The 24,904-nt window shown below is 46.4% G+C and overlaps 1 protein-coding gene across 3 annotated transcripts in view; it reads right to left on the reverse strand.

The window, feature by feature from the left end:
* IRF2 (interferon regulatory factor 2) overlaps nucleotides 1–24,904 on the reverse strand; it is a 319,691-nt gene that overhangs the window by 18,969 nt on the left and 275,818 nt on the right. For all 3 annotated transcript variants that reach the window (XM_078678011.1, XM_078678009.1, XM_078678010.1), the window contains exon 8: nucleotides 13,651–13,703. In XM_078678011.1, the coding sequence (XP_078534137.1) occupies nucleotides 13,651–13,703 (53 nt within the window). The remainder of the gene's footprint in view (nucleotides 1–13,650; nucleotides 13,704–24,904) is intronic.

Genomic DNA, 24,904 nt, shown 5'->3' on the forward strand with positions numbered 1-24,904 from the left:
GTCCTTTTCGAAGGATCCGCTGGGCTGTTTGTCCCTGGATGCAGCTGCGTCCATCGAATGTTTCGGCGGCAGTGCTCCTTTTGAGGATTTTGTTTTTCGAGAGTCTGACTCTGATTTTCGAGAGTCTGTCGGGGTCTTAGGGGTCGACGTCTCTCTTACCTCCTTTGTGGTTTTTGTATCGGTCTTTACGACCATGTAGTCATCTGGTCCCTTGGCGATGTTGTCCTCTTCCCCACTGGAGAGGCACAAGCCCCGGAGCGACGGAGGTTGACCTTGGCCTTGCATGTTGTAGTTGGCTCTCCTCTGTCTTTCTCTTATCCCAAGTGTCTTCGGTGTAAAAGCCGCGCAGGCGTTGCAATCCTTGCTCTCGTAGTCGACTGGCAGGCAGAGGTTGCAAACCGAATGCTGGTCCTTCTGCGCGTATTTGTGGTGGCAATTACAGCAGAATTTAAAAGGTATTTTGTCTATTCCTGCGCTCAGGGGGCCGCCTGTATGCGCCTCCTCTGTTGGATGTCAAAGTTTTCGATATTCTCCTCCTTCGTCGCCCCGGTTCAGTGGTCTTCATTGCGAGATGTATTTTCCAATTTTCTCAGTGGTTTTTGGTCTTTTTCTTCTCCTTTTCTCCAAAAACTCTGGAGCTTCTCGGTGACAATCCAGACCCAACGGCGGAAAAAAGAATCTGAAGATGGTGCCCAAAGGTGGGAGCTTCCGCAGGAAGTGTGACGTCACAGGAAGGCCACCAAATGGTGGGACGTCGACAACCACTTGGGCTACGTAAAAAAAAAAACCTGAAAAAATACTACGATTCCAGACCCAACCACTAGACCGCGGAATAATGCACAGCATAGTGAATCTAGAAAGATTCACGCTGCAAAACTCACTATATCACCCGACAGGGAATCAGCATTCGGTGGTGGAGCTATATAGCCATCCCATTCAGGACCGTTTTAATTAAGTTGATTGACTGGAATTTACCCATCTTCATGGTCCTCATCAGGCATGTACGCTGTGCAGGTGATACAGGAGTCATAGGAGTCTGAGGAACATTTATTTCCAACACTGTAGGAGAATGTGGTTGTGACAAATGAGCAATTGGAGATGTAGTAGGGTGTATATTCTCAGGTGTTTGTTGCCTTTGAAATTATGTCTTTGAGAGTTTCTCTAAGAACCGTTTATAATGGTCCGCCATTATCAGTTTCAGATCTCTAATCTAAGAAATTGGAATTCGTATTCTAGATAGGTTGTTATATTGTTCTTCCTAATATGACTCATAGTTATCTCATGGATGCCACTGTTGATGTTCTGAATCTTTGTAGAAAGGTGTGGAGAACTTTCTGTGTTCACTTTCATCTAATGACTCTTGTGATGGGGTATTCAACTTCCTCAATCGAGTCTTGGCATTTTATGCCAAGTTTTGATGTGGTATGTGCTGGGCCAAATAGTCTTTCATCCACCGATCCTTCTATATCCAATAACTCTGCTGGAGGCCGAGACTGGAATTTGGTAGGTGATGTATGTTCATTGTCAATGCAGGGTGTAACTCCAGGCTCCAATATCAGTGTTACCAGTGTAGTTGATAGAGTGAAAAGTAACAAGTAAACCAATTGTTTTGGAAAAAGCACCACTAGTGTCAACTAAACCAAGGTTGATCAGGAAGGCATACAAAAGAAGACAGAGCTCCTAAGCCACCTTTAACCATAGCCACAGCCAGAAACTGATGTGAAAAGGACAAGGCAAACCTCAAGATGTTGGCTAGGTGAGATTTAAAAGGACTAATGACTTCCAACTCCCATCATTGCACAAATTGCAGTGGTTGTGTAGATGGATTTGGTGGTAGGCTTCCAGCTCCTGTGGTGATACTAGTGACCTTATCAGGCAGCTGCAGGGTTGAGGATTGTTGGGGAGGACCTCACCATGCTGATGCGACAGCAGGTCCGCTATGTGCAACAGGGCAAGAGGAGGCTGAATACTGAATCAGGACCAATGAGAATCAGCATAACCTGAGCCTCCAGCAGTTGCCACAGGATGCAGAATAGGAGCGCGATCAGTGGAAAAGTGTATGGTAGACCCCAAAATCAAGTGAAGCTGAAGGCATCCCCCAGGAAAGTGTCCGATGCATGCATGATATAAAACTTAGGACACTTCGTGTTCTGGACCACAATGAAGGGATCCATAAACAGAAACCCCAATCTGGAGATGATCCCTCCGTCACCTCGGCGTGTAGCCCCCACTTGTGGTCCTCCAGCGAGGGGGGATAAAAAGTATCCGTCATCATAATGAGACCCCGACAGGTAAGCTGCATATGGGAAGGTTCCCTATTGCTGTGCAATTTCCATAGGTGAATCACCTCCAACAAAGGGTCAACGACACCAGTCTGCCATTTTCTATTTATTTATTTATTCAAAGTTTTATATAGCGCGAACAGGATCCTTACAGATATCAGAGCGCTTCACAAAGACAGGGTAGGGGCAGTAGGAGTCAACAGAGATACTGGGAACAGTATAAAAGTCAATCAATAACATGGTAATAACATGGATAAAACAACAACAACATGGTAACAATAACAATAACAATAACATGGTAATAACATGGATAATAAAAAACATACATAAAACCAATCCATATACAATCAGGTAAGGAAGTAATATAGGACAGCACAAGTCATTGATCCCAATACAGAGGTGTTCAGGTGGATCAGTAAACCAACGTGTATCATATCTTGGTCGGTAGTAAGAGAGTAGCGTAGTAGTGCCAAGGGATAGGGTGAGCAGTGATACAATGCAGAGTCTCTGAACCAACATCTATAGCGATCAGGAGATCTTGGCCAGAAGGATGGTTTTCACCTCTTTCTTGAAGAGTGCCGTGGAGGAGATCAGCCTGGTTTCAGGAGGGAGCGCATTCCAGATCCTGGGTGCCATTCCTGAGAAGGAGCGCTTGTAGGTTTTCGCTTTCCGGAATCTACGAGGTTTCAGGAGTAGATTTTTTGTACTCCTATTGGTTCTCGAACCTCCTGATATAGACAGCTTTTGAGCGAGGTAGTTGGGTGCCTTGTGGTGCACGGCCGCGTGTGTCATAACTGCAATTTTTAGCTGTATTCTGGCTTCAAAAGGCAGCCATTTTAGAGACTTTAAGTCTGGGGATATGTGCGAATGCTTTCTAGAGCCAGTAATGAGTCTCGCGGCAGCGTTCAGGGAGGCTCTTAAGGGTGCTGTTGTGGATAGCGGGAGACCGCTGAGGGCCGCAATTCCGTAGTCAATTCGAGGGATGACTAAAGCGTGTACAGCAGTTTGGAAGTCTTTGGCCGGGAGGAAGGGTTTAATTTTCCTCAGCGTGTTAATTTGGAAATTAGCTGCTTTTGTGGTTTTGCTGACGTGCTGCTGCATGTTGAGCTTGGCGTCGAGTGTGATGCCTAGGGATTTCGCCGAGTCCACGATGGTAGGTTGGACATTGAGTGCTGTTAGGTTGTTGAGCCAGGTTTGGGTGGAGGAGGTTTTCGCCGGGGTGAGATGAGTAGGAACTCAGTTTTCAGAGCATTTAGTTTGAGGTGATTATTGGCCAGCCAAGATTGGGTGTTAATAAGCGTGGAATTCAGATGTTTGATATCTTCCGGGGATTGTAACTTTAGATAGAGTTGTGTGTCATCGGCGTACATATGGAATTGAACATTGGATGCTTGAAGCAAGGTGGCGAGCGGTTCCATAACGAGGTTGAACAGTGTAGGGGAGACGGTGGATCCTTGTGGAACACCTAGATCTGCAGGCATAGGTGTAGATAGCACATTGTCGATCTTGAACCTCTGAGACCGATTGTGAAGGAAGGACGAAAACCACTTGAGAACAGTTCCCGATAGCCCCATTCGAGTATTTAGCAGCTCCAGCAAGTTCTCATGTTTGACCGTGTCAAATGCTGACGAGAGGTCAAGAAGGATGAGGAGGCAGGACTCATTGCGATCCAGAATTTGGAGGGCGTCATCAATTATGTGTGTCATAGCTGTTTCCGTGCTATGTTTCGCTCTGAAACCTGATTGATGAGGGTTGAGGAGGTCAAATTGATCAATGTGTTTTGTTAGTTGGAGTTGGACACATTTCTCCAGCAGTTTGGCCAGGGTGGGGATATTGGTGATGGGCCGATAGTTGTTTAGGTCAGACGGATCAGCAGTAGGTTTCTTGAGTATAGGCGTGACTTGCCCCACCTTAAGGGAGTCTGGAATGTGGCCTTGCTGCAAAGAGCTGTTGATGATCTTGGTCCAGAGAGGGAGGAGCAAGGGGGTAAAGTCTTTTACAGCATTAGCAGGTAGAGGGTCTGTGAGGTGATTAGAGGGCTTCAAGGTGCAGAGCAGTTTGTGTATTGCTTCTTCCGAATAGGTATCGAGTAGGGTTAGGTTTAACTTTTTCGTTGATAAAGAAGGTGATAATGTGGTGATCTGACCAATCGCAGGGTAGAATCGCCTCCAGTTGAATAGCGTTCTCTTTGGCAATGATGAGATCGAGAATCGCGCCTTTGTCGTGTGTTGGTTTATCGCATAATTGGCTGAGGTCAAGCGCATTGAGGAAAGATTTGAGACTATTCACCACGGTGTCTTTCTGATCGTTCCAGTGGAGATTGAAGTCCCCCAGGTAGACTTGAGTGGTCTGCCGACCGGCATTGGAAGTGATCATGTCCATGAGTTGTTGGGTGAATATGAGATTGTCACCAGGCGGGTGATAGATGAGATGTAAAGCACAGACTTGTTTGCCCTCACTGGTGATGTCGAGGCAGAGGAGTTCACAGGAGGAAAGGGAAGGGGAGGTGACTTGAGTAACGGAGAGGTTGCTCCTAAAGATGCATGCAATTCCCCCGCCCGTCTTGCCAGGAGACCTGTCCAGCCTAATGATGTGATAATTGGGGGGGACAAGTATGTCCATAATCGGGGTAGAGGCTTCAGTGAGCCACGTTTCTGTTAGAATGGCTAGGTCCAGATCCCTTTCTGAGACGAGATCCGCGATGTCGGAGGAATGTCTCTGGGCCGATCTGCAGTTTAGTAGGATGCATTTGAGTTTGGGAGAGAGTAGGGTGGTCGAGCTATCTGTGAGGGGAACTTTTCTGAGGTTGTTAGGGACGGAGCCTCTGTTGTTGAGTGTTGGGAGCCTCCGAGGGTTTGTAAGAATTGTGGGTATGGTGATGTGTGAGTTGGAAAAGTCTTTTACCGGACCTGGGCCATAAGAGTGAAGGAGAGAGCATAGGTCGCGGTCCGACAAGGGGTTGAGAATACGACGGGGGCGGTGGGAGTTATTGCGAACGGGGATAGTAGGCCATTGCTGGTGTCGTCGGGGGCGAGGGTATGTAGGGAGGGTGCGTCGTTTATAGGGTAGTGGGATGGTGCGAGGTAGACTGGGCTGTGAGGAGAGGAGGTCTTTGATAGCGTGGACTTCTTTTTTGATTTGTAAGATTTCCTCTTTGACTTGTTGGAGGGTGGATAAAGTCAGGTCAGGAGGGTCATTGGGGAAGGTGTTGGTGGAGAGAGCCGTTGGTGAGTGATTAAGTGGTGATCTGGGGAGCAGGCAGGGTATCAAGGGGGGGGGGGGTATACTGGCGTTGTTGAGGTGTTCCGCGGTGCTAAAGGGTGGGATGGTATTCAAAGTGTGGACGTGTTTGTGGGCGAGGGGTGTGGGTGATGTAGGTGAGACAGGCGGTGGGTGGGAAGCATAGGTAGTGACTTCAGTGGAAGACGGTGCCGGTGAGTAGAAGAGTGAGTGCAGGCTGAAGACGGTGGGGGAGACAGGAGGGTAGTGAGGGCTGAGAATAGGAGGTGGGATAGAGGGGGAAGCTAAGGTAAGGGAGGAGGTATGTTCTGTATCGTTTGTTGGGAGGGGGGTAGCGTTGTGAGTGGGAGTGGGGAGGGAGCAGGGACGGGAGAGGTGTCTGTCGTGGGGGGGATGGGGGGGATAGGTGGATAAACTCCGAGTGATGGTGTGTGCAGATGTAGGCGTGTTGTGGGTGGGAGTTGTTGTGTCAGGTGTGAGAGATTCGTGGGTGGGAGTGGGGAGGGAGATGGGGAGGGGGAGGTGTCTGTCGTGAGGGGGCTGGGATGGGGGGGTGGATAAACTTTGGGCGGTGGCTTGTTCAGATGGTGGTGTGTTGTGGGTGGGGGGCTGGGAGGATAAACTTTGGGCGGTGGCTTGTTCAGATGGTGGTGTGTTGTGGGTGGGGGATGCTCTGTCCGGGGGGAGAGGGATGGAGAGAGTATGGGTGGGGATAAGCAGGGTCATGTTAGAGGGGCTGCTAGTATGTGCGGTGGAGATAATTGTGACTGTCGTTGGGGTGATTTTCTAGTGATGCAATGAACGGTTGTGGTGTTGTCCAATAGAATTTGGACATTGCAAAAGGAGTAAGTCCTTCATTTTAGGAAAGACCTTCTGCAGATCAAGTTCATTTATGTGCAGGTACTGCTCATACACGGACTAGAGGTGCCATGCTGATCTGTCGCCCAAATGAGCACCCAAGCCCAATGAGGAGGCATCCATTACAACGGTAGTTTGAGCTTGCAGAGGTGCTCCAAGGGCATCCATCCTCCAGTGCTGATCTTGATGTACCAATTAGAAGATTGGTACCTGAGCCAAGAAGCACCCTTTATGTTACACCACTGGAGGGCCCTCATCGACTATGTGATGTGAGGCCCCTACAGGATTCAAGAGGCCAGAAGGCCTAGCAGGTGAAATATATGCAGGGCTAGGAACCAAGACACATCAAATCATCACCAGAATATCTGTGACTCTCCGAGGAGGGAAGGCCTTCCGAGCACCACCCAATAAAATTCAACCTGTGTGAGGAAGTCAAGTGGGAGTTTTGGAAGTCCAATGTAAAGCCCAGGTTGTGGAGCAGAGTCATCAAGTGCTGGAGAGGTTTCTGCAGCACAGTTGGGTACTCTGCCTTTACCAATCAGACATTCAGGTTTGGAAATACATGGACTCTTGACCTATGCACGAAAATTCCATGTCTGCCAATACCATCATAAAGATGCGTGGAACAGTAGCCACTAGGAATGGGAGGACAGCAAACTGCAAATGTTGGAACCCGACTGTTAACCTTGATTAGGTTTGAATGGCTGGGAAGAATGGAGATCCAGGAACAACCCCAAACTGCAGAGTTCAAAACCAACAAGAACTGGCTCAGGTTAAGCATTTTGAATGATTGTTGGATGGTCAAAAGGCAGAGATCCAAAATAGGCCTCAGGCCTCTGTCCTTCTTGTGGACTGGAAATTTAAGGGAATTAAATCATGTGTCCCTCTCTTCTGGGTGCACCACTTCTATGGTCTCTTTTCCCAGTAGGGCCTCTTCCTCCAAAACGGAGGTGTGAATCTGTGAGTAAACTTTGAAAGAAGCAGTGATCCAGCATGAGGAATGGAAGGGGAAGGGTTAGCCCCGCCAGATCAGGTGGATGATCCAGTGATCGGCACCCAACTAATGACAAAAAGAGAGACAAAATCCTCCCCATTAAAAAATGATGGCATGAAGCTGGGAGTCAGAAGGGCTTAGAGGCAGCAGACCAGCAGAGGCTAGTGAGGACTGGATCTCCTGCTACTATTACCCCTGAGGCCTTCTAGATCCAACCTTGTCTCAACAGAATCTGTGGAGGGGAGGCAATCCCAGGGAACAAATCATCACCCTTCTGTTCTTGAAGCTTTTTATGTGGAATCGGCTTACTCTCAAAAATGGTCTCTCCCCATCAAAGGACATGCCTTTAGGCATATCCTCATATTCCCAGAAAATCTACATAGGCCTTGTTACGTAGTGGCCTTGTGGCGTAGTGTGACAGCTGTACTTTTAAGACCGGGCCATGGTGTCCCCAATCACAAAGTCACATTTCAATATACATTTGTATACTTCCATTCCATCACCCAGCACGTTTGATAATAGCTCCTTCATATACTCTAACAGGATGAGCACCATGAGTTTTGCCACTTGCCATAAAAAAAGGACATAACAGCCCATGGGTCAAGTAGCTTTAGCTGTGAATAAAGCCAAGTTGCCGGAGACTAAAATGTTGTCAAGTTTCTTGGACTCGGTTTCCGGAGGAACCAGGAACCATAGAAAAGGCATTTGGTTTCTGTTTTGAAGAAAATCTCTGAACCGCCAGGCTCTCCAGTAATGGGTGGGGTGACAAAAGGTGTGGGTCAACTGGAGCTTGACTGTGGCACCAGAAAATATGCATATGGGTGTACTGGGCCAAAAATGGTTTCTACCATGCAGTCATTATAGAGTCTAGCAAAGCCTCATTAAAATAAATGAAGCAAAGGCTTAACAAAAACTGTGAAGGAACCAAAATTTGCATAAGAATTCTTGAATTCAATTCCACAGAAGTCCAAGTCGATTCCAAGGCCTCTACACCTTCTGAAAAACAGTTGTGAAAGGCAAGACCTATCTGGATCAGCGCCACAGGAGTAGGAAATGTCCCCTTTTGGAGAAGTATTTAGGCTACTGGCACTTTGTAAATCAAAGTAAAAGTGGGCATCAGTATAATGTGTCGGCAAGAGATGATCAGCTCTTAAGTCATCATCTTTCATTCTAATGGCTGGCATCGGATCGAGCTCCATGGATAGCAACACCACCAACTTCGAGGACGTGTTGAAGGAGGCTCCAAACGAACAGGACACAGTGTGTTCTGACTTCACCTTTGGCAGCGAGGCCAAAGCTTGTGAAAGAGCAGCCAGTCAAACTTGCAGAACAGGAGTAGCTGATCGATCGTGAAAAGATCCAGATTAGCTAGCCAGAAGATCTCAAATTGGGCAGCCAGCTGAAATACTAGTGAACTTTGACCTTGCCTTCTTAGGCGTTTCGTAATCTGCTGAGTATGAGACCAACGCCGGTGAATTGAGGTGTAACTCCTATCGCGCTTTCTGTGTTTTTTGTGGGAGGATCGCTTTGGAGAACACTCCTTGGAAGGTGAATTACAACTTGGGGGTCTCCCTTTGGGCCAAAAATAACTTGGCCTCACTTCTTGAAAGCCTTCTCTTGTCTGGAAGTGCAAAAGTAATAGGCATGGAATCATGTCCCAATCCCAGGCACCACATACAGTAGTTGTGGGACTTCTTCTTGCAGTACCTTCAGCAAGGCTTAAAGCTTGAGGACCTTTGAGGAGACTTTCCACCTAGTCAATGTCTAAATTTGAGAATTTTGTTGGCGAGACAAAGTGCTCCAGTTTGCATCAATGAGGCAGGAACTAATGTCAGCTTGCTCTTTTGGGCCCAATATGCACAGATGACATCATGTCTGGAAGCAGAGTAGCAGCTGGAGCTGCTTGGGGCTTCTGGTGGAGCTCAAGTCATTGCTGGAAAAGAAAGATTTCTAAACTAGTCTGAAGAATAATACGAGTATTCATAAGGTGAGGAATCCGCAAGATGTATCCATCAGAAATTCACAATCTCTCACCAACATATGTATCAGAACTATTCTGAACAATTTAGCTTAAACATTTCACATCCACCCATGCACAACATTGCATGGTAGCCTTATATTTGACTAAAAATGTCTCTTAATAGAACAAACTCCTTATACCAAGCAAACAACAAACAGGCACACTAGTGGAATGAAAGAAACAGCGAAGTCCTTCATCATAGACATCCCTGCACCTAATTCACTACCAATATCTGTGGCAGGATCATCTAGGCTGCACACACTCAGACCATAATCCACAGCTCCTGCAACCAACATGGGACAGAGGCCCTCCCCCAGTGCCTACCTGTCGTCTACAACCAGTAGTATTTGAAGACCAGGCATTTTGTGCGTCCCTAGCGACATCCATATTAGAATATTTTGAGATAAATGAACACACAGCAAAAGATCCCCTTATGGAGTGGGACGCCTTCAATATGACCCTGAGAGGGCACTGCTCGGGGACACCTGGAACATCCGGAAACAACTTAACGTCAAGCTTAGCCGAAAAGAAATACAACTGCTGGGGCAAGAAATCAAGCAAACAGCTGGCAACTCAAACACTAGCAAGCTAGACGCACTAAGATCAGAGCACATAGACTTACTGGAGAGGCCACGCTGCCACAAATATGAAGCACATTCAGCGTGCACGCATGCCACTGCAGACTGCACAGGCAAAATGCTAGCATGGCTCCTGCATCAAGAACACATTAGCCACCCCACAGGAGCCATACACACAAAGACAGGACAGGTAGTCTATACACAACTTGAAATAGATGATGCATTGACCAGACACTACACTAAATTGTACCAATCCCTGTGACCATTGAACAACAGATTACTCTGAGTTCCCAGACTCGGTACAACTGCCCGAAACAACGTCAGACCAGAGACTACAGTTGAATGCACAAATAACACCTGAAGAAATTAGAAGTGCAATCAACGGCTCTCGCCAACGGGAAGACATTTGGTCCGAACAGCCTCCCAGCAGAATCCTATTAAGGCCTACGCCACAGCACTAGTCCCTAACCTATACACATTGTATACAGAAGCAATTAATGAGCAGCAGCTCCCCCATCCATGCGGGGAGCAAGATTGGAATACCTGCTTAAAGCGGACTAAGATCCCACAGACATAGGATCTTACAGACCGCTAGCCCTCTTAAACGTCGACTACAAAATACTACCAAAGCTATTGGCCAACAGACTTACATAAATAGTGCCCTCATTAGTGCACGCAGACCAGAATGGATTTATACCCTCCAGAAGCACCTCATTAAACACAAGACTTTTCTTCAGGCTAGCTACTTACTCACACAGTTGTTGGCCACATGCAGGATGCCTGGTCTTAGACCCGGAGAAAGCTTTTGATTCACTAGAATGGGGGTTTCTCTTTGCGGTTTTAAACAAATATAATCTGGGAGTCTATTTCACTAACATGTGCCAATGGTAAGGGTAAAAACAGTCCCTTATATATCGAACCGGTAAAGATATGCAGAGGGACTAGGCATCCTCCCCCCACTCCTTTTTGCGTTAGCAATTGAGCCACTTGCAGAAATGATCAGATCAGAAGTGAGGGAGGGTATCATACAAGGAGATGACACACATGTTATATCGTTATACGCAGACGACCTCCTGCTGTACATTAGGTACATCGGCCAAATACCCCATTGATTATCTCTTCTACTTGGCAGATTCGCTAATATATCAGGACTTAAGGTGAATGTCCCTAAATCCGGCCTGTACTCCTTTAGTGAAAACAATACAAACCCTGGTTATACACTAAATAGAGAACGTGTTAAATGGAATGAAACCACATTCCGCTATCTCAGGATACGCGTATACCACAGCCCGCCAGATCTACTGGATTGGAATCTAGGCAAGGCTTTAGCAGCAGTCAGGTCCCAAACGTCCTTCTGGAAAACTCTACTGCTATCAATCACGGGAAGGGTGGCACTGATAAAGATGGTAATTCTCCCCTGATTCTTATACTATATCACAAACCTCCCGTTATACGTCCCCCATCTTATTTCCACCCCTTAGAGACTCTGATGCAAGATTTTATATGGGGGAATTCAATGCACCGAGTAGCAATCAGAAAGCTATATTTACCCTCAGACCAAGGGGGCCTAGCTGTCCCAAATCTAGAGAATACTACCTGGCGGCACAACTGCAGTGGGCAGCCAGGTGGTTAGCAGACACACAAGGAAGACACAGCGACTACACTCCCTCCTGCACAACTCCCAGACCTGCTGAGGTTATTCCAAACTTGCACCAAAGCCAGACCCCAAACTCATTATTGCTGTGTGTGCCGCACAAATGCTTCTGCAGCACTATATATAACTTGAACATCCACCCCATACGTTCCCGCCCTCCCATTGGAAGGAACCCCCAGGGGTGCCACAGTTATCTGAGCGGCAATGGCGGGATGCAGGAATTCAGGAAATAGAATCATACCTTGATGGGGCGCTACGACCATATGCCACACTCGTAGAAGTCGAGGAATCTCCCCCCCCCCCCCCCCCCCCGGGCAATTCCTATTACATCGTTCTCTCATGCCAGCACTACCTACCAAATGGGGTGATTTATCCACAGAAAGAACCATGTACCTCACAGTGCAATATATTCACGTTATGGGCTGCGACGACACCACACAGCTGCCGACCTGTCGACACTCAGGCAACACTGGGAAGCCGAAGCAGGTCACCAACCTTCAAACACGGAATCGAATTCGGTTTTGCAGAGCCCCGTATACATCCCAAGAAACACTCGTCTACGTCAGATCCAATTCTTGATCATACATTGAGCATACCTCACACCTGCAAACATCAACAAATACTTTAGTTGTCAAGACACAAAATGCCGTAGATGTACACTTGTAGGCGCGGACTTACTCCATAGGCTTTGGGGTGTCCTACGCTAGCCGAATATTGGAGAGCAGTAACGGCAGACCTAACGCACTGCACAAATAGAGACCTCTGCCCAGAATGACCCACATACATACTACATCTATATCACAGGAATCGGAGCAACAAAGTCACTTCCCGATTCCTAGATTTAGGAATGGTGGTAGCAAAGTGACTAATTACCAAAAAGTGCAAAGCCACTCTTCCCCCAAAAATTGCAATGAGGAGATGCTCAAAGCTCACCTGGGCAAAAGCAGAAAGTGTAGCAGTTCATAGAGAAGACACATTGGGACTTCGAAAGACCCCACTCGCTAGCAACTGGGACGAGATTCTAACAACTCTCTGACGCACCGATAATAATGATGAACCTACTTCACCCAAATATTAACAACGACGAGATGAACAGGGACACATAATTAGAGTAAACCAAGATGCTGATTTAGACATAAAACAGATGGGCAATTAGTATCACTGGGCAGGCGCCCTCACAGCCCAATAAATGCCATGACGCCATTGTTAGCTAGGCATATCATATTCTGTATGACATAAAACCAGGGAGACTCAGTTCAAAACTCAGTTAAAAAATCATTACGTAGCGTCAGTTCTTGTTATATTATGACCCTTTCCCACAGTTTATTCTGTTAGCAAGCATAATCACAGTCAGTCAATAGCAATAATGTACAAGCTATGCTTATCCTAAAGGGGTCGAGCAGCGTTAAAAATGTTGAAAGCAATAAAGGAAAAGGAAAGGGATAAAAAGTAATTCAGTTGCATAACAATCCTAAGCATGTAAAAGTAATGAGATAATAAGAGTGGTAAATGTGCACTGTATATAGACCAGCTGATGTATGTAAAAAAGCAACTCTTACAAGTTCCAATTGGATACATATGTGAAACCTATATACAATTTGTCTTAATGTAAAAACTTTAAAAAATAATAAAAACAGGAAAAAAAAAAGATCTGTGGTAGGATCAGACACAGCCCAGCAATGCCAGACACTATTTAATATGAACCCTTAAACATGACATAGGACAGGCATTTTGTTCTATGACTAAGCAACTGTAGACTCACTTGACTCTGATCAACGAGAATCCCAGGACTGTAAAAGACGCCAAAACTGTAATAGTGATTTGGAACTACACAAACTGTACAAGCACACTCTACAAATGCTGGGAACACAACAAACATTACATTATATATATAACAAGTTTGCTTTTACATACTTCTGGAGTAGAAAGATGCTAACTAAGAAATTAAGGCATTAAACAATTCACTTAAATGATTTTCAAGTACATACAATATGTCAATTTTCTGATTAATTACTAACACTCACCTTCACAGCAGAGATTTTTTCTTCATCACTTGGTGCGCTATCTGTTTCACTTTCTGTTAAAAGAAAAATGAAAGTGTACATAAAATGAAGAAAACATACAATAATAAAATAAAACTAGACATGCATGACATGCTTAAAAAGCAACCAACCCAGATTTATTCCAGTGAAAACATATTGCATTTGGAGAGTGCAGTCAACCCTATGTCCAGCACTTTAGTTTGCCTTTTTACTTGTCCCTAGCGCATGAAGACAATGATTTAAGATTTCAATCTGTTACACAGAAACAATACCAGTGAAAGAAAAGACAAATGAGCACCAAAGCTACTTTATGACCACTGGGCACGAAAAACAATTGGTGGAAATCACTATGGTGCTGAGGAGACAGACAAAGGACCAGATTCGTGAAATTACAGAGTTCAAATTCCCACAGATATATGCCCGTCCATCGACAAAGGTAAAGCCAAGGATTATCACTTCCACTGTTTAACTGGAGGAACCTACTTCTCGAGTACTGAGGATTGTGTAATTAGAAGAGAATATGTAAGAGGTGAAGTTGTGCGTGTCTTATGAGTGTAATTCCAATGTGTGACTGCAAGAGAAGGTTGATGGCACATCAGTTACTAATGACACACAGACTGTCAGAGCATCCAAGAACATTCACATAGTACTGCACGGATGTGTAGCTAACGAAGAATGTCAGATTAGAACGTGCATTTAGCAACAAACCTGTAGCTGCCAGAGGTTCTCAACATCTCGGAACTCGAGCAGTGTGCAGCAAGATTGTGTTGCTGGCTGAGGCTACAACACTGTCCAAAAACATTGTGTCCAGCATAGATCTGGAGTTGGCACAGGCTGTGGGACTATCCAATAGCCTTAGCAGCGTACAGCAAGAATGGCTAGCCAACACAAATTGAAAATATTGACATATTTGTTGTGCGCAAGAAGCATGTTTTGCTGGCAGAGACCATCTGAAAACATCCGTATGGTGCACCAAGGATGAGTAGATAACAGAGACTGATATTATTAGTAGCATGCTGCAAGAACACAAAGCTGGCTGCAGATGGGGGAGAGTTTATAGGATACGGCTGTGGTGTAGCTGGAAGGAATAATTCACGACTACACCTCACTGTGGAAATACATAATCACAAGCAGCATGGACATGTGCATTTGGTAAAATCACAAACCTTGTGACTCAGCTGAGGTGTTGCAGCATGTGAAATCTGTAACTTACCTAGTAGGGATGTTATCAAATTGCATCATTACTATAAATGTATATGTTGTAATATTTTAATGATGTGTAATGAAATAGGCCAGCAACCTATCTAGACACCGTCATCTAGTAAACCCAACTAAAGCCTGACATCAACATTATAAGTAGGCATGAGGTGATCAACTTAGTCTTCCACACAACCGTAGTCCTTAGCGAAGGTGTGTAGATGGTCAGTCTACAAGTGTGTGTCTTACAGTGGAATTATTTTACTGGCCAAACAGAATGTGTATTATTTTACAGTATGACAAGCTCCGAATAACCACAAAGATGTATAGTTAAGTTTACCATGGTTAAGTTGCCAGTGGTTTGCGTTTTCTAAATACAGCACATTATGGTGTGAACATGGAGAGACCATCTTGCCCCATACTGCCATTGGCAAATTATATTGTGTACTGAATCTGGTGCATGACTAAAGGCAACTGCTTCTACCAGACTGAGCAAAACATCTGCAGTCCTAACCTATATAACACAACATATATAGCGAACTCTTTCAAAACAAATTAAATCACCAAGATGTCCTTAGATATACAGAAACTTACCTTCAAATTGTAGCATGCTTCATCACAGGGTCTTATCTCATCCTAGGATGTGCACAACTATCATTGGAATCTCTTGATTATAATGAGCACTCTGAACTTTGATCCCTATTAGTTTCTAATTATGAACTGAAATCCAATGTGAAAGCAAGTCTGAGAGCAGAGATTTTTTTGCATTTTATCCCACTGCTGACCGTAGACCTCTTTCATCTACATTCTCCCCCCTCCTCCATGAGTGAGGAAAATAGCCACCAAATGTGGCAATCACTGGAATGTCTGAAATGTGATTAAAAAAACATTAAGGAATTTATGATTTCATTCTTTCTGAATTATCAGCTTGATTTGTTTTCCATCAGTGATAAGTGACTCGGAGATGCTAGTGGTCATAGTTTAGTATACTTAAATCCTGAATAACTATTCAATCTACACCTTGAACCATGAGGAAAAAAGATGTAAAAGCCTTAATAGTTACAGTGGCAGTTGGAAAGCTCATCAACACACATTTTGACATCAATATATTGCTGCTGGAATTGAATTTTAGCCCCACCAAAGCCCTCTTTGAACACATTAGTTCTATCTCATGTGCTCTGCCACTCAAGACCGATGGGCTAATGCAGTATGGACCATTAGAATGCCAATTTAGATACTGCACCATGCCCTCAGAACTCTTCTCACACATTCTTGAGATCATCTGTTCTACTTCGATCTGCTCCCTTTCAGCACCATGCTGTTACTTGTAAAATTTTGGCATAGCTTAACCAGGGAAGACTAAAAGGTACACCTCCTGCTAGCTGCGCAAAGACGTTGGTGTAGTCTCCTCTGATTCTGACAGTTCCGGTCTAAGTCCCACTGTCAGAATCCATCTACCTGTTTTGTCAGACCTCAGCTTATGACTTGAAAAAGCTGTTGATCAAGTTGCTGTTGATCATAAAATGAAGTTAGGGGTAAGTCAAGGAGGGAAGAATCTAGAAAGGGTTATATGGAAGATCATAGTAACAGAATGAGTTTTGGGATGAGTCAAGAAGGGATAGAGGCAGGAGGAGTCAAAAAAAGATCTTAGGGAGCTCATAGAATTAGAATGAGGTTAGGGATGAGTCACAGAGAGGAGGTAGAGGATATATTGAGAGAGGTATAGGATGAGACAGAGTAGTGCATGTGAGAGAGTTGAAGGCTTTTTTTTTGTTCTTTTGTTCTCCAGTGAGAGTAAAGTAACTATTATATAGAGACATAACTACATAGAAAGGGTATCTATGTATAAGGAAAATAATAAAGAGATATAACATTGTTTTGCATAATGCTCCATATGTGCAAGTATGGACAGTTCGAAATTCAGACTTTCAGATGTTGCTGTACGTAGAAGGTAGTATATTTGTGTATTTTTATAAGTTTTTTTGTATTGTTTTTTTATTTGATATATTTATTTTTATGTTTTCCTCAATATTTTAATAGTGAAGCACTTATAGATGCAATTGTTCTGATCACATTTACATATTGTGATAAATATAATAAATCAAGACCATAAGCATCTAATCAAATAACTTGTAGGAAAACTGTGCAGTGACCTATATATAGATGTTATGCATAAAATAATGCATGAATATATGTGTGTGTGTCTGTGTGTAGCACCATAAGTAATATTGAATATGCTACTTACCAGTATGCATCTGTTCTTGGCATGTAGGGCTGCTAACATTCATATCTTAGCATTAGATCGCCGCCTAGTGTTGGGTCCGGATGATCGCACATTGTTGTCCTGGAAGAGTCTTCGAAGTATCCTGAGATAGGTGGCTCCTCCCCTGGACTACAGTGCGCATGGGCATCGGCTCCATCCCCAGATTGTTTTTCGCCATTGTGGCAGAAGATGGAGTGAAAAGTGTAAAGGATGTCCATGCTAATGATTGAATACAATAGTATATCTGCAGCTGCGACAGGCACCGGGGAGGAGGGTGGGCGATATGAATGTTAGCAGCCCTACATGCCAAGAACAGATGCATACTGGTAAGTAGCATATTCAGTTCGAGGCATGTGGGCTGCTAAATTCATATCTTAGCATAGAATACATAGCAGTCCCTCCATTAGCGGCGGTTGCCCGTGCCAGCTGCAGAAACCTGAAAAAGTGTCTTGAGAACAGCCTGTCCTACAGCAGCCTGCTGCTTGGAATGCACATCAACACAGTAGTGTTTTGTAAAGGTATGTGGTGTAACCCACGTGGCTGCTCTGCAAATGTCCTCTAAAGGAATGTTCCCTAGGAAAGCCATGGATGCCCCCAATTTGCGTGTGGAGTGCGCCCTTGGGGGTATCGTTAAAGTGCGCTTGGCCTTTTGATAACAGATTTGGATGCACTTAACAATCCACCTGGCTATTCCTGCTTTGGAAATAGGGTTGCCTTTGTGTTGTGGTGAGAAGGCAACAAAAAGTTGTTTTGTTTTCCTAAAGTGTTGTGTTCTGTCTACGTAGTACATCAACGCCCTTCGTACGTCTAACGTATGGAGCATTCTTTCCGCCACCGTTTGTGGGTTTTGGAAGAATGCCGGCAAGTCAATAGTTTGGTTGAGATGAAACTGTGACACCACCTTCGGAAGGAATTTGGGGTTAGTACGTAGCACTACCCTATTTGGATGAATCTGAATGAATGGCTCTTGGATTGTGAGCGCTTGTAGCTCACTAACACGCCTCAGTGACGTAATAGCAATTAGGAAAGCTACTTTCCACGTTAGGAACTGGAGTTCACACGAGTGCAGTGGCTCAAATGGTGGTCCCATCAGTCTGGTGAGGACCACATTGAGGTTCCACACCGGAGCTGGCGGTGTTCTTGGGGGAATGACTCGTTTCAGGCCTTCAAGGAAAGCTTTAATAGCAGGCACCCTGAAAACAGAGAGATGCTGCCTATTCTGAAGATAAGCTGCGATGGCGGATAGATGTATCCGAATAGAAGTGAACGCTAGATTGCACTTGTAAAGATGTAGCAGATAGCAAATGATGTTAGGGATAGATGCATCTAGCGGGTTGATGTCATTGGCCGTACAGTAAATGACAAAACGCTTCCATTTTGCAGCATAGCATGCTCTGGTAGTTGGCTTCCTTGCCTCCTTGATGATGTTCATGCATTCTGGAGGTAGGTTAAGGTATCCAAACTCTAGGACTTCAGGAGCCAGATCGCCAGGTTGAGCTGTTGCGGATCTGGATGCTGAATTTCTCCATGGTTCTGCGTCAAGAGTCTGGGCGTGAGGCGCAGTCTTTGATGCGGCACCACTGAGAGTTCGAGGAACGTGGTGTACCATGCTTGGCGCGCCCACGTTGGAGCAACCAGGATGAGAGTCATCGCGTGCTGCCTTAGCTTTCTTGCCACCAGCGGTATCAGAGGGGCTGGCGGAAAAGCGTACGCAAATTTGCCTGACCAGTTCATCCATATCGCATTCCCCTGCGACTGTGGGTGAGGGAACCTGGCGGCAAAGTGTTGGCATTTTGCGTTTTCTTTTGTTGCAAACAGGTCTATCTCCGGATGACCCCACTGCTGGAAGTACGGGAGGAGTACTGACGGATGTAACTCCCACTCGTGCATTTGATGGCTGTATCTGCTGAGCAGATCCGCCATCTGATTGTCCTTGCCCGGGATGTGTTCTGCCATGAGGAAGATGTTCCTCTGAATGGCCCACCGCCACATGCCCTGAGCCAGATGAGACAGCTGTGGCGAGTGGGTGCCCCCCTGTTTTTGAATGTAGTACATCGCGGTCATGTTGTCCGTCCGGACTAACACTACCTTGTTGCACAGATGTACAATGAAGGACTTGAGCGCCATGAAGATTGCCATCAGTTCCAGATAGTTGATGTGCATCTTCTGTTGCTGCGTCGTCCATAGTCCCTGCACGGTGTAAGTGAGCAGATGAGCTCCCCATCCCTGGAGAGATGCGTCCGTTGTCAGGATAATCTGTGGCACCGGCTCCTGGAACAGTCGGCCCTTGCAAAGGTTGTGTGGAGTCCACCAATGCAGAGAGTCGTATGCCCGACTGGTAACCAACACTAGGTCTGTTAATTGTCCCTGAGCCTGTGTCCACTGATTTGCTAAGCACTCCTGGAGCGGGCGCATATGTAACCGTGCGTGAGGGACTATGAAGATGCAGGAGGCCATCATGCCTATCAACTGCATGAACACTCTCGCTGGAAGTGAGTGTTGTGGTCTGAACTTCTGGATTAGAGACTGCATGCTGTCTATCCTGATTTGGTTTGGGTGAGCCATGGCAGTCAGGGTATTGATTGTCGCACCCAGAAACTGCCGGACATGTGCCGGCTGAAGATGCGACTTTGGGTAGTTCAACGAGAAACCTAGATCGTGAAGGAGGTGAATGGTAGTTGACATGTTCGCGGCGCACTGTTGTTCCGACTTGGCTTGAACGAGCCAGTCGTCCAGGTAGGGGTAGACATGGATGTTCTGCCTCCTGAGGTGCGCCGCTACTGTCGCCAGACACTTGGTAAACACTCTTGGGGCTGTGGTGACTCCGAAGGGTAGGACCTTGAACTGATAATGCCTGCCTTGGATAGTGAACCTGAGGTATTTCCTGTGGGACGGGTGTAATGGAATGTGGAAATAAGCATCCTTGAGGTCTAAGGTTGCTAAGAAGTCCCCTTGGTTTAACAAGGGAAGAATCTGTTGTAGCATAAGCATATGGAAATGTTCCGACAGTATATACAGGTTGAGGGGACGCAGATCCAGAATGGGTCTGAGAGATCCGTCCTTCTTTGGAATAAGGAAGTACAGGGAATATACCCCCGTGCCTTCCTCCCCCACTGGCACGAGCTCGATTGCTCCTTTTTGCAGCATCACCACCACTTCCTGCTGCAATAAGCGCAAGTGCTCTGCGGACATAGGCCTTTGCCTTGGTGGAATGTTGGGTGGAGTGGATTTTAACTCTAGACAATAACCGTACTGGACAAGTTGTCGCACCCACCTGTCTGTGGTGATGTTTCTCCAGACGGGCAGGAACTGCTGTAGCCTCCCCCCGACAGGTGTTAAGTGGGTGGGGGGCAGTGACAGAGAGTCACTGTTTGCTTGGGGTAGAGGAGCGGGAGTTTTTGTTTCCTCTGCCACGTCCTCTGGTGCTGTTTCCTCGGTAACCCCCCTTGTTCTTTTTGGGGTACGAGGATTGTGCTCCACCTCTAGAGAATTGTGATTGTTGACCCATCTGTCCTCTGGTGACTCCACGCGCACCTGAGCGACGAAAATTGTTGCCACGAAACTGTTGTGATTGTAGGGCCCCCATAGACTTAGCAGTTTCGGTGTCTTTCTTTATTTTTTCTAGGGTGGTGTCAACATCTGGACCAAACAGTCTATCAGGATTGACTGGCAGATTAAGTATGGTTGTTTGAATGTCAGGTTTAAACCCCGATATGCGGAGCCACGCCTGTCGTCTCAGCATGACGCTAGTGTTAATGGCCCTAGCGGCCGTGTCCGCGGCATCAAGTGCACACTTTATGGCTGCGTTGGAGATCAGTTTTCCCTCCTCTATAAGCAGTTTGGTAGCCTCTTGAAACTGCGGAGGCAGGTGTTGTAAAACTTGCTCTAGGGTGTCGTAATGCGCCCTATCGTAACGTGCCAAGAGTGCCTGTGTATTTGCAATACGCCAAAAATTGGCAGCCTGTGCAGCTACTCTTTTGCCTCCTGCCTCTAGCACTTTGGACTCCTTATCCGGGGGAGGAGCTTCACCCGTTGTTTGGGAGTTGGCCCTTTTGCGGGCATTTGCGACCACCAGGGAGTCAAGCGGCAACTGTTCCCGAATGTATGCAGGGTCTGCAGGTGCTGGTCTGTACTTTTTTTCGATACGTGGATTGACCACTCTCGCCCTGGTAGGTTCTTTAAAGATGTCCGCAGCATGTTTGAGGACCCCTTTGAGCATAGGCAGTGTCTTTACTGTCCTTTCAGAGACTGAAAAAGTGTCAAATAGAAAGTCTTCTTCTACTGGGTCAGCATGCATGTCCACATCATGATTAGCAGCTGCCCTCTCAATGAGTGCATGAAAACCTGCAGAATCTTCTGTTGGGGAGGCACGAGCACTGAAAGGCTGTGGGTCAGGCTGTGGGTCTTGCCCCACATCCTGGGTGCTTTGGTCACCAATGTCATCATATGAATCCGGCTGTGCATCTGGTTCATTGATGGGGAAAGTGTATTGGTCATCTTCATCATATCCCTCACCCTCAGAGTGTTCTGGGGAAGGAGTTGGGCTCCTTCTTGGAGGAGGCTGGATAGGTTCCATGAGGCCTGAAGCGTCCTGAGGAAGCCTTTTCTTTTTCAGGGGGATGACATAGGAGTCCACTGGCTGTGAAGTGATTCTCCTCTTGTAAAGGGTCAATTTGCCCGTGTCTGCGTCGATAAAACGCTCAGAATCCTCTTCTGAGTCGAGTACCCGACTTGAAAATGCCCCTGCCGTCGAAGAATCCGACTTCTTTGGCGTCGATTTTGTTGAAAAGGCCTTCGGCGCCTCCTTTGGCGGCAGAAGGAAGAGAAGTTTACCCGCAGGCTTCACCGGAGTGTCCATCGGCTTCTGTGGCGATGGCATCGGAGCCGACGTAGCAGAGGCCTTCTCCCTGATTCTCTGTAGTGAAGCGGCGACGAGGGACGCGTCACTTACAGTGGCCTTTGGCGTCGACGAGGTCTTGACCTTGCCCTCGGATCCGACGTCCTGTTGCCCCTTCTGAGGTTTTGACGATGATGCCGCAGCCGCCGACCCAGAGTCCTTGGACCGATGCGCAGATGTACCAGCCTTCGATCCGTGTGACTTTTTCGGCTCCGTCTCCACCACGCGTCCGACTAACGGAGTCCCAGTCGGAACCGGAGCCGTTTCGCTGGCTTTTGCGGGCTTTGACGGCGCCGCAGCGGTCGACCCGTGCCGACCACCCTTCTTAGAGGATCCCTCCTCTGTCGTCGATTTTGACACTGTGGAATCGACAGATTTCTTCGACTTCTGTGGCCCGGAGGTCGACGGAGTCGATGAAGCAGCGGGTTTGGTCGTTTTCGTTGGTACGGCCGCCATTTTAGGTGTGCTCGAATCCATAAGTTTCGGTTTCGATTTTGGGTCGGCCATTTTAGGTGTAGTCGATACCGTAGGTTTCGGTTTCGATAAGGCCTGCCCAGCAAGTTTGTCCGTGGCCGGGCCGGAAGGCGGGGCCGTGGCTTGCGGTACGGGGTCTAGGGTAAGGCCGACAGGCGATCCCGTGACCTGATCTCGATCTTCGTAACCTTCGGGGCATAGCTCGTCCCCTGAGCTATCTTCCGCGGCCCCATAAACCTCTTCGACGTCCCCTACCTCTTCGACGTATTCAAGGCCTTGACCCCCGACTCCGTCGTCGTGTTCCGGATCTGCCTCGACCTCCGTCTCGGGCGGGGAGATTTGAAGATGATGGCTCTGGTCCTCGTCTTCTTGGTCGCCGAAGATGTTTTCTGGATCTGGGGCCGCTTGTCTGGCTTCAAGGCGCACCGCGCGCCGAATCTTGAGTGTTTTCTTGGACCTGAACCTTGCGCAGGCCCTGCAGTTGCCGTCGTCATGGTCTGGCGAAAGGCATTTGTTACAGACCGGGTGCAGGTCTATATGCGGGTATTTGGACCCACAGAGCGGACAGAGCTGAAACGGACTCCGCTCCATGCTGTAAAGTTGCAGTCGTGTCGCGATGAGAAGGCCCCGATGTCCGAAGAGTGTAAGCACTCCGCTGATTCCGACTCCAAGAGACGGAAGAACTCGAGACCGCACGCAAACAATACCGACGCAAAGAATACAAGGCCTTTTGGCCGTTTAAAGTTAGTTTTTCTCGGTTCCGACAGAGAGACGTCGAGACCGCATCCGAACCCAATGGCGGAAAAAAACAATCTGGGGATGGAGCCGATGCCCATGCGCACTGTAGTCCAGGGGAGGAGCCACCTATCTCAGGATACTTCGAAGACTCTTCCAGGACAACAATGTGCGATCATCCGGACCCAACACTAGGCGGCGATCTAATGCTAAGATATGAATTTAGCAGCCCACATGCCTCGAACATACATTTGTTAAGCACACCTAAAGAATATATTTTAAAATCATAAGTAGCATGTATTTTACACAATGAAATGCACATATCTAAATACATACACTTAAACCAATTATAAATATTTATATGCACACCGTTATATGCTGTATATTTATGCTTGAGTGTGGTAGTCGTGTAGGAAAGAGCCAGCTCTTGAGTAGTCTTTTGAAGATAAGGTAGTTATGGGGGCTCTTATGTTTGAGGGGTAATGAATTCCATAGTTCGGCTGCTTAAACAGAGAAAGATATACCACTCGCGGTTTTTCCTGTATGCTGTTGTTTTGAGATTAAGTTCCAATCTTGAGCAGGGGTTCCTTTATTGGATTTATTTGGTGATTTTATTCCTGATAAAAAGTACTCCTGTTCCATGTATTGCTTTGTGGGTGATACAAAGCAGCTTGATGGTGGATCTTCTGGCAACCGGTAGTCAATGTAGGGCCCTCAAGGCAGGGCAGATGTGGGCTTGTGGTTTTACATGTAGGAGTAGTCTGGCTGCAGAGTTCAGAAATAGTTGTCGTTTTTTCATAGTTAATAAAGATGATTGTGGTAGAGACCATTGTGTAATAAGGTTTACGCAGTACAAGAGAGATAGTAAGCTTGGGCATTGTGTGACAATCCTAGGTGGGGGAAGATGCATTGCAGAGTTTTCATAGTAATGAAGCTTGCTCTTGCTAACTTGTCTGCATGGGCCTTTATTTATAATCAATGGTAATTCCAAGGTGTTTTAATTCCATAGATACTTTAGAAGGTTGTCCCAGATCGTCAGGTCAAGCGCTGAGTGGGTCATAATTTATCCAGTCCCCTCATTTGAGTATTTCTGTTTCGGAAGGATTCAATTTAAGCTGGCTCCATGTCATCCACTGATCAACGGCTCTGAGGCAAATGAAGATTTTTGAGTTTCCAAGGCCTATGGGGATTTCTAGTTTAAGAAGTATTTGTGTGTCATCTGCAAAGTTACAGCATATGAGCTGAAATTCATTGGTCTTTGCAGGTAATGATTTCATGTAGATGTTGAAAAGTATGGATTAGATGATAGAGCCTTGATGGATGCCTACTTTTGTGAACTACAGTTTGGATGAGAAGGGGAGGTTTATTTGGAGGATGGATGACAAATATCCTGTTTTGAAGGTAGAATGTCATCCAGTCAAAAGCAGACCCCTCTATGCTATCTTTGTGGAGTCTTTGGATTAGAGTGTCATGGTCAACTGTGTGGAACGTATCTGAAAGGTCCAAGAGTAGGCGTGCTGTGAACCCCGTTCCGGTCTACATCCCAGGTGGCCATGAGGGCAGATTCTGTGCCTCTTCCTGGACGGAATCTGGTTTTGAAGTGGGAAAGAATGGAGTTCTCTTCAACGAGTTGGGACATATGGGCGAATGTTGCTCTTCTATCAGTATGC

Source organism: Lissotriton helveticus, chromosome 2_2 (genome assembly GCF_964261635.1).
Source record: "Lissotriton helveticus chromosome 2_2, aLisHel1.1, whole genome shotgun sequence".
NCBI lineage: Eukaryota > Metazoa > Chordata > Amphibia > Caudata > Salamandridae > Lissotriton > Lissotriton helveticus.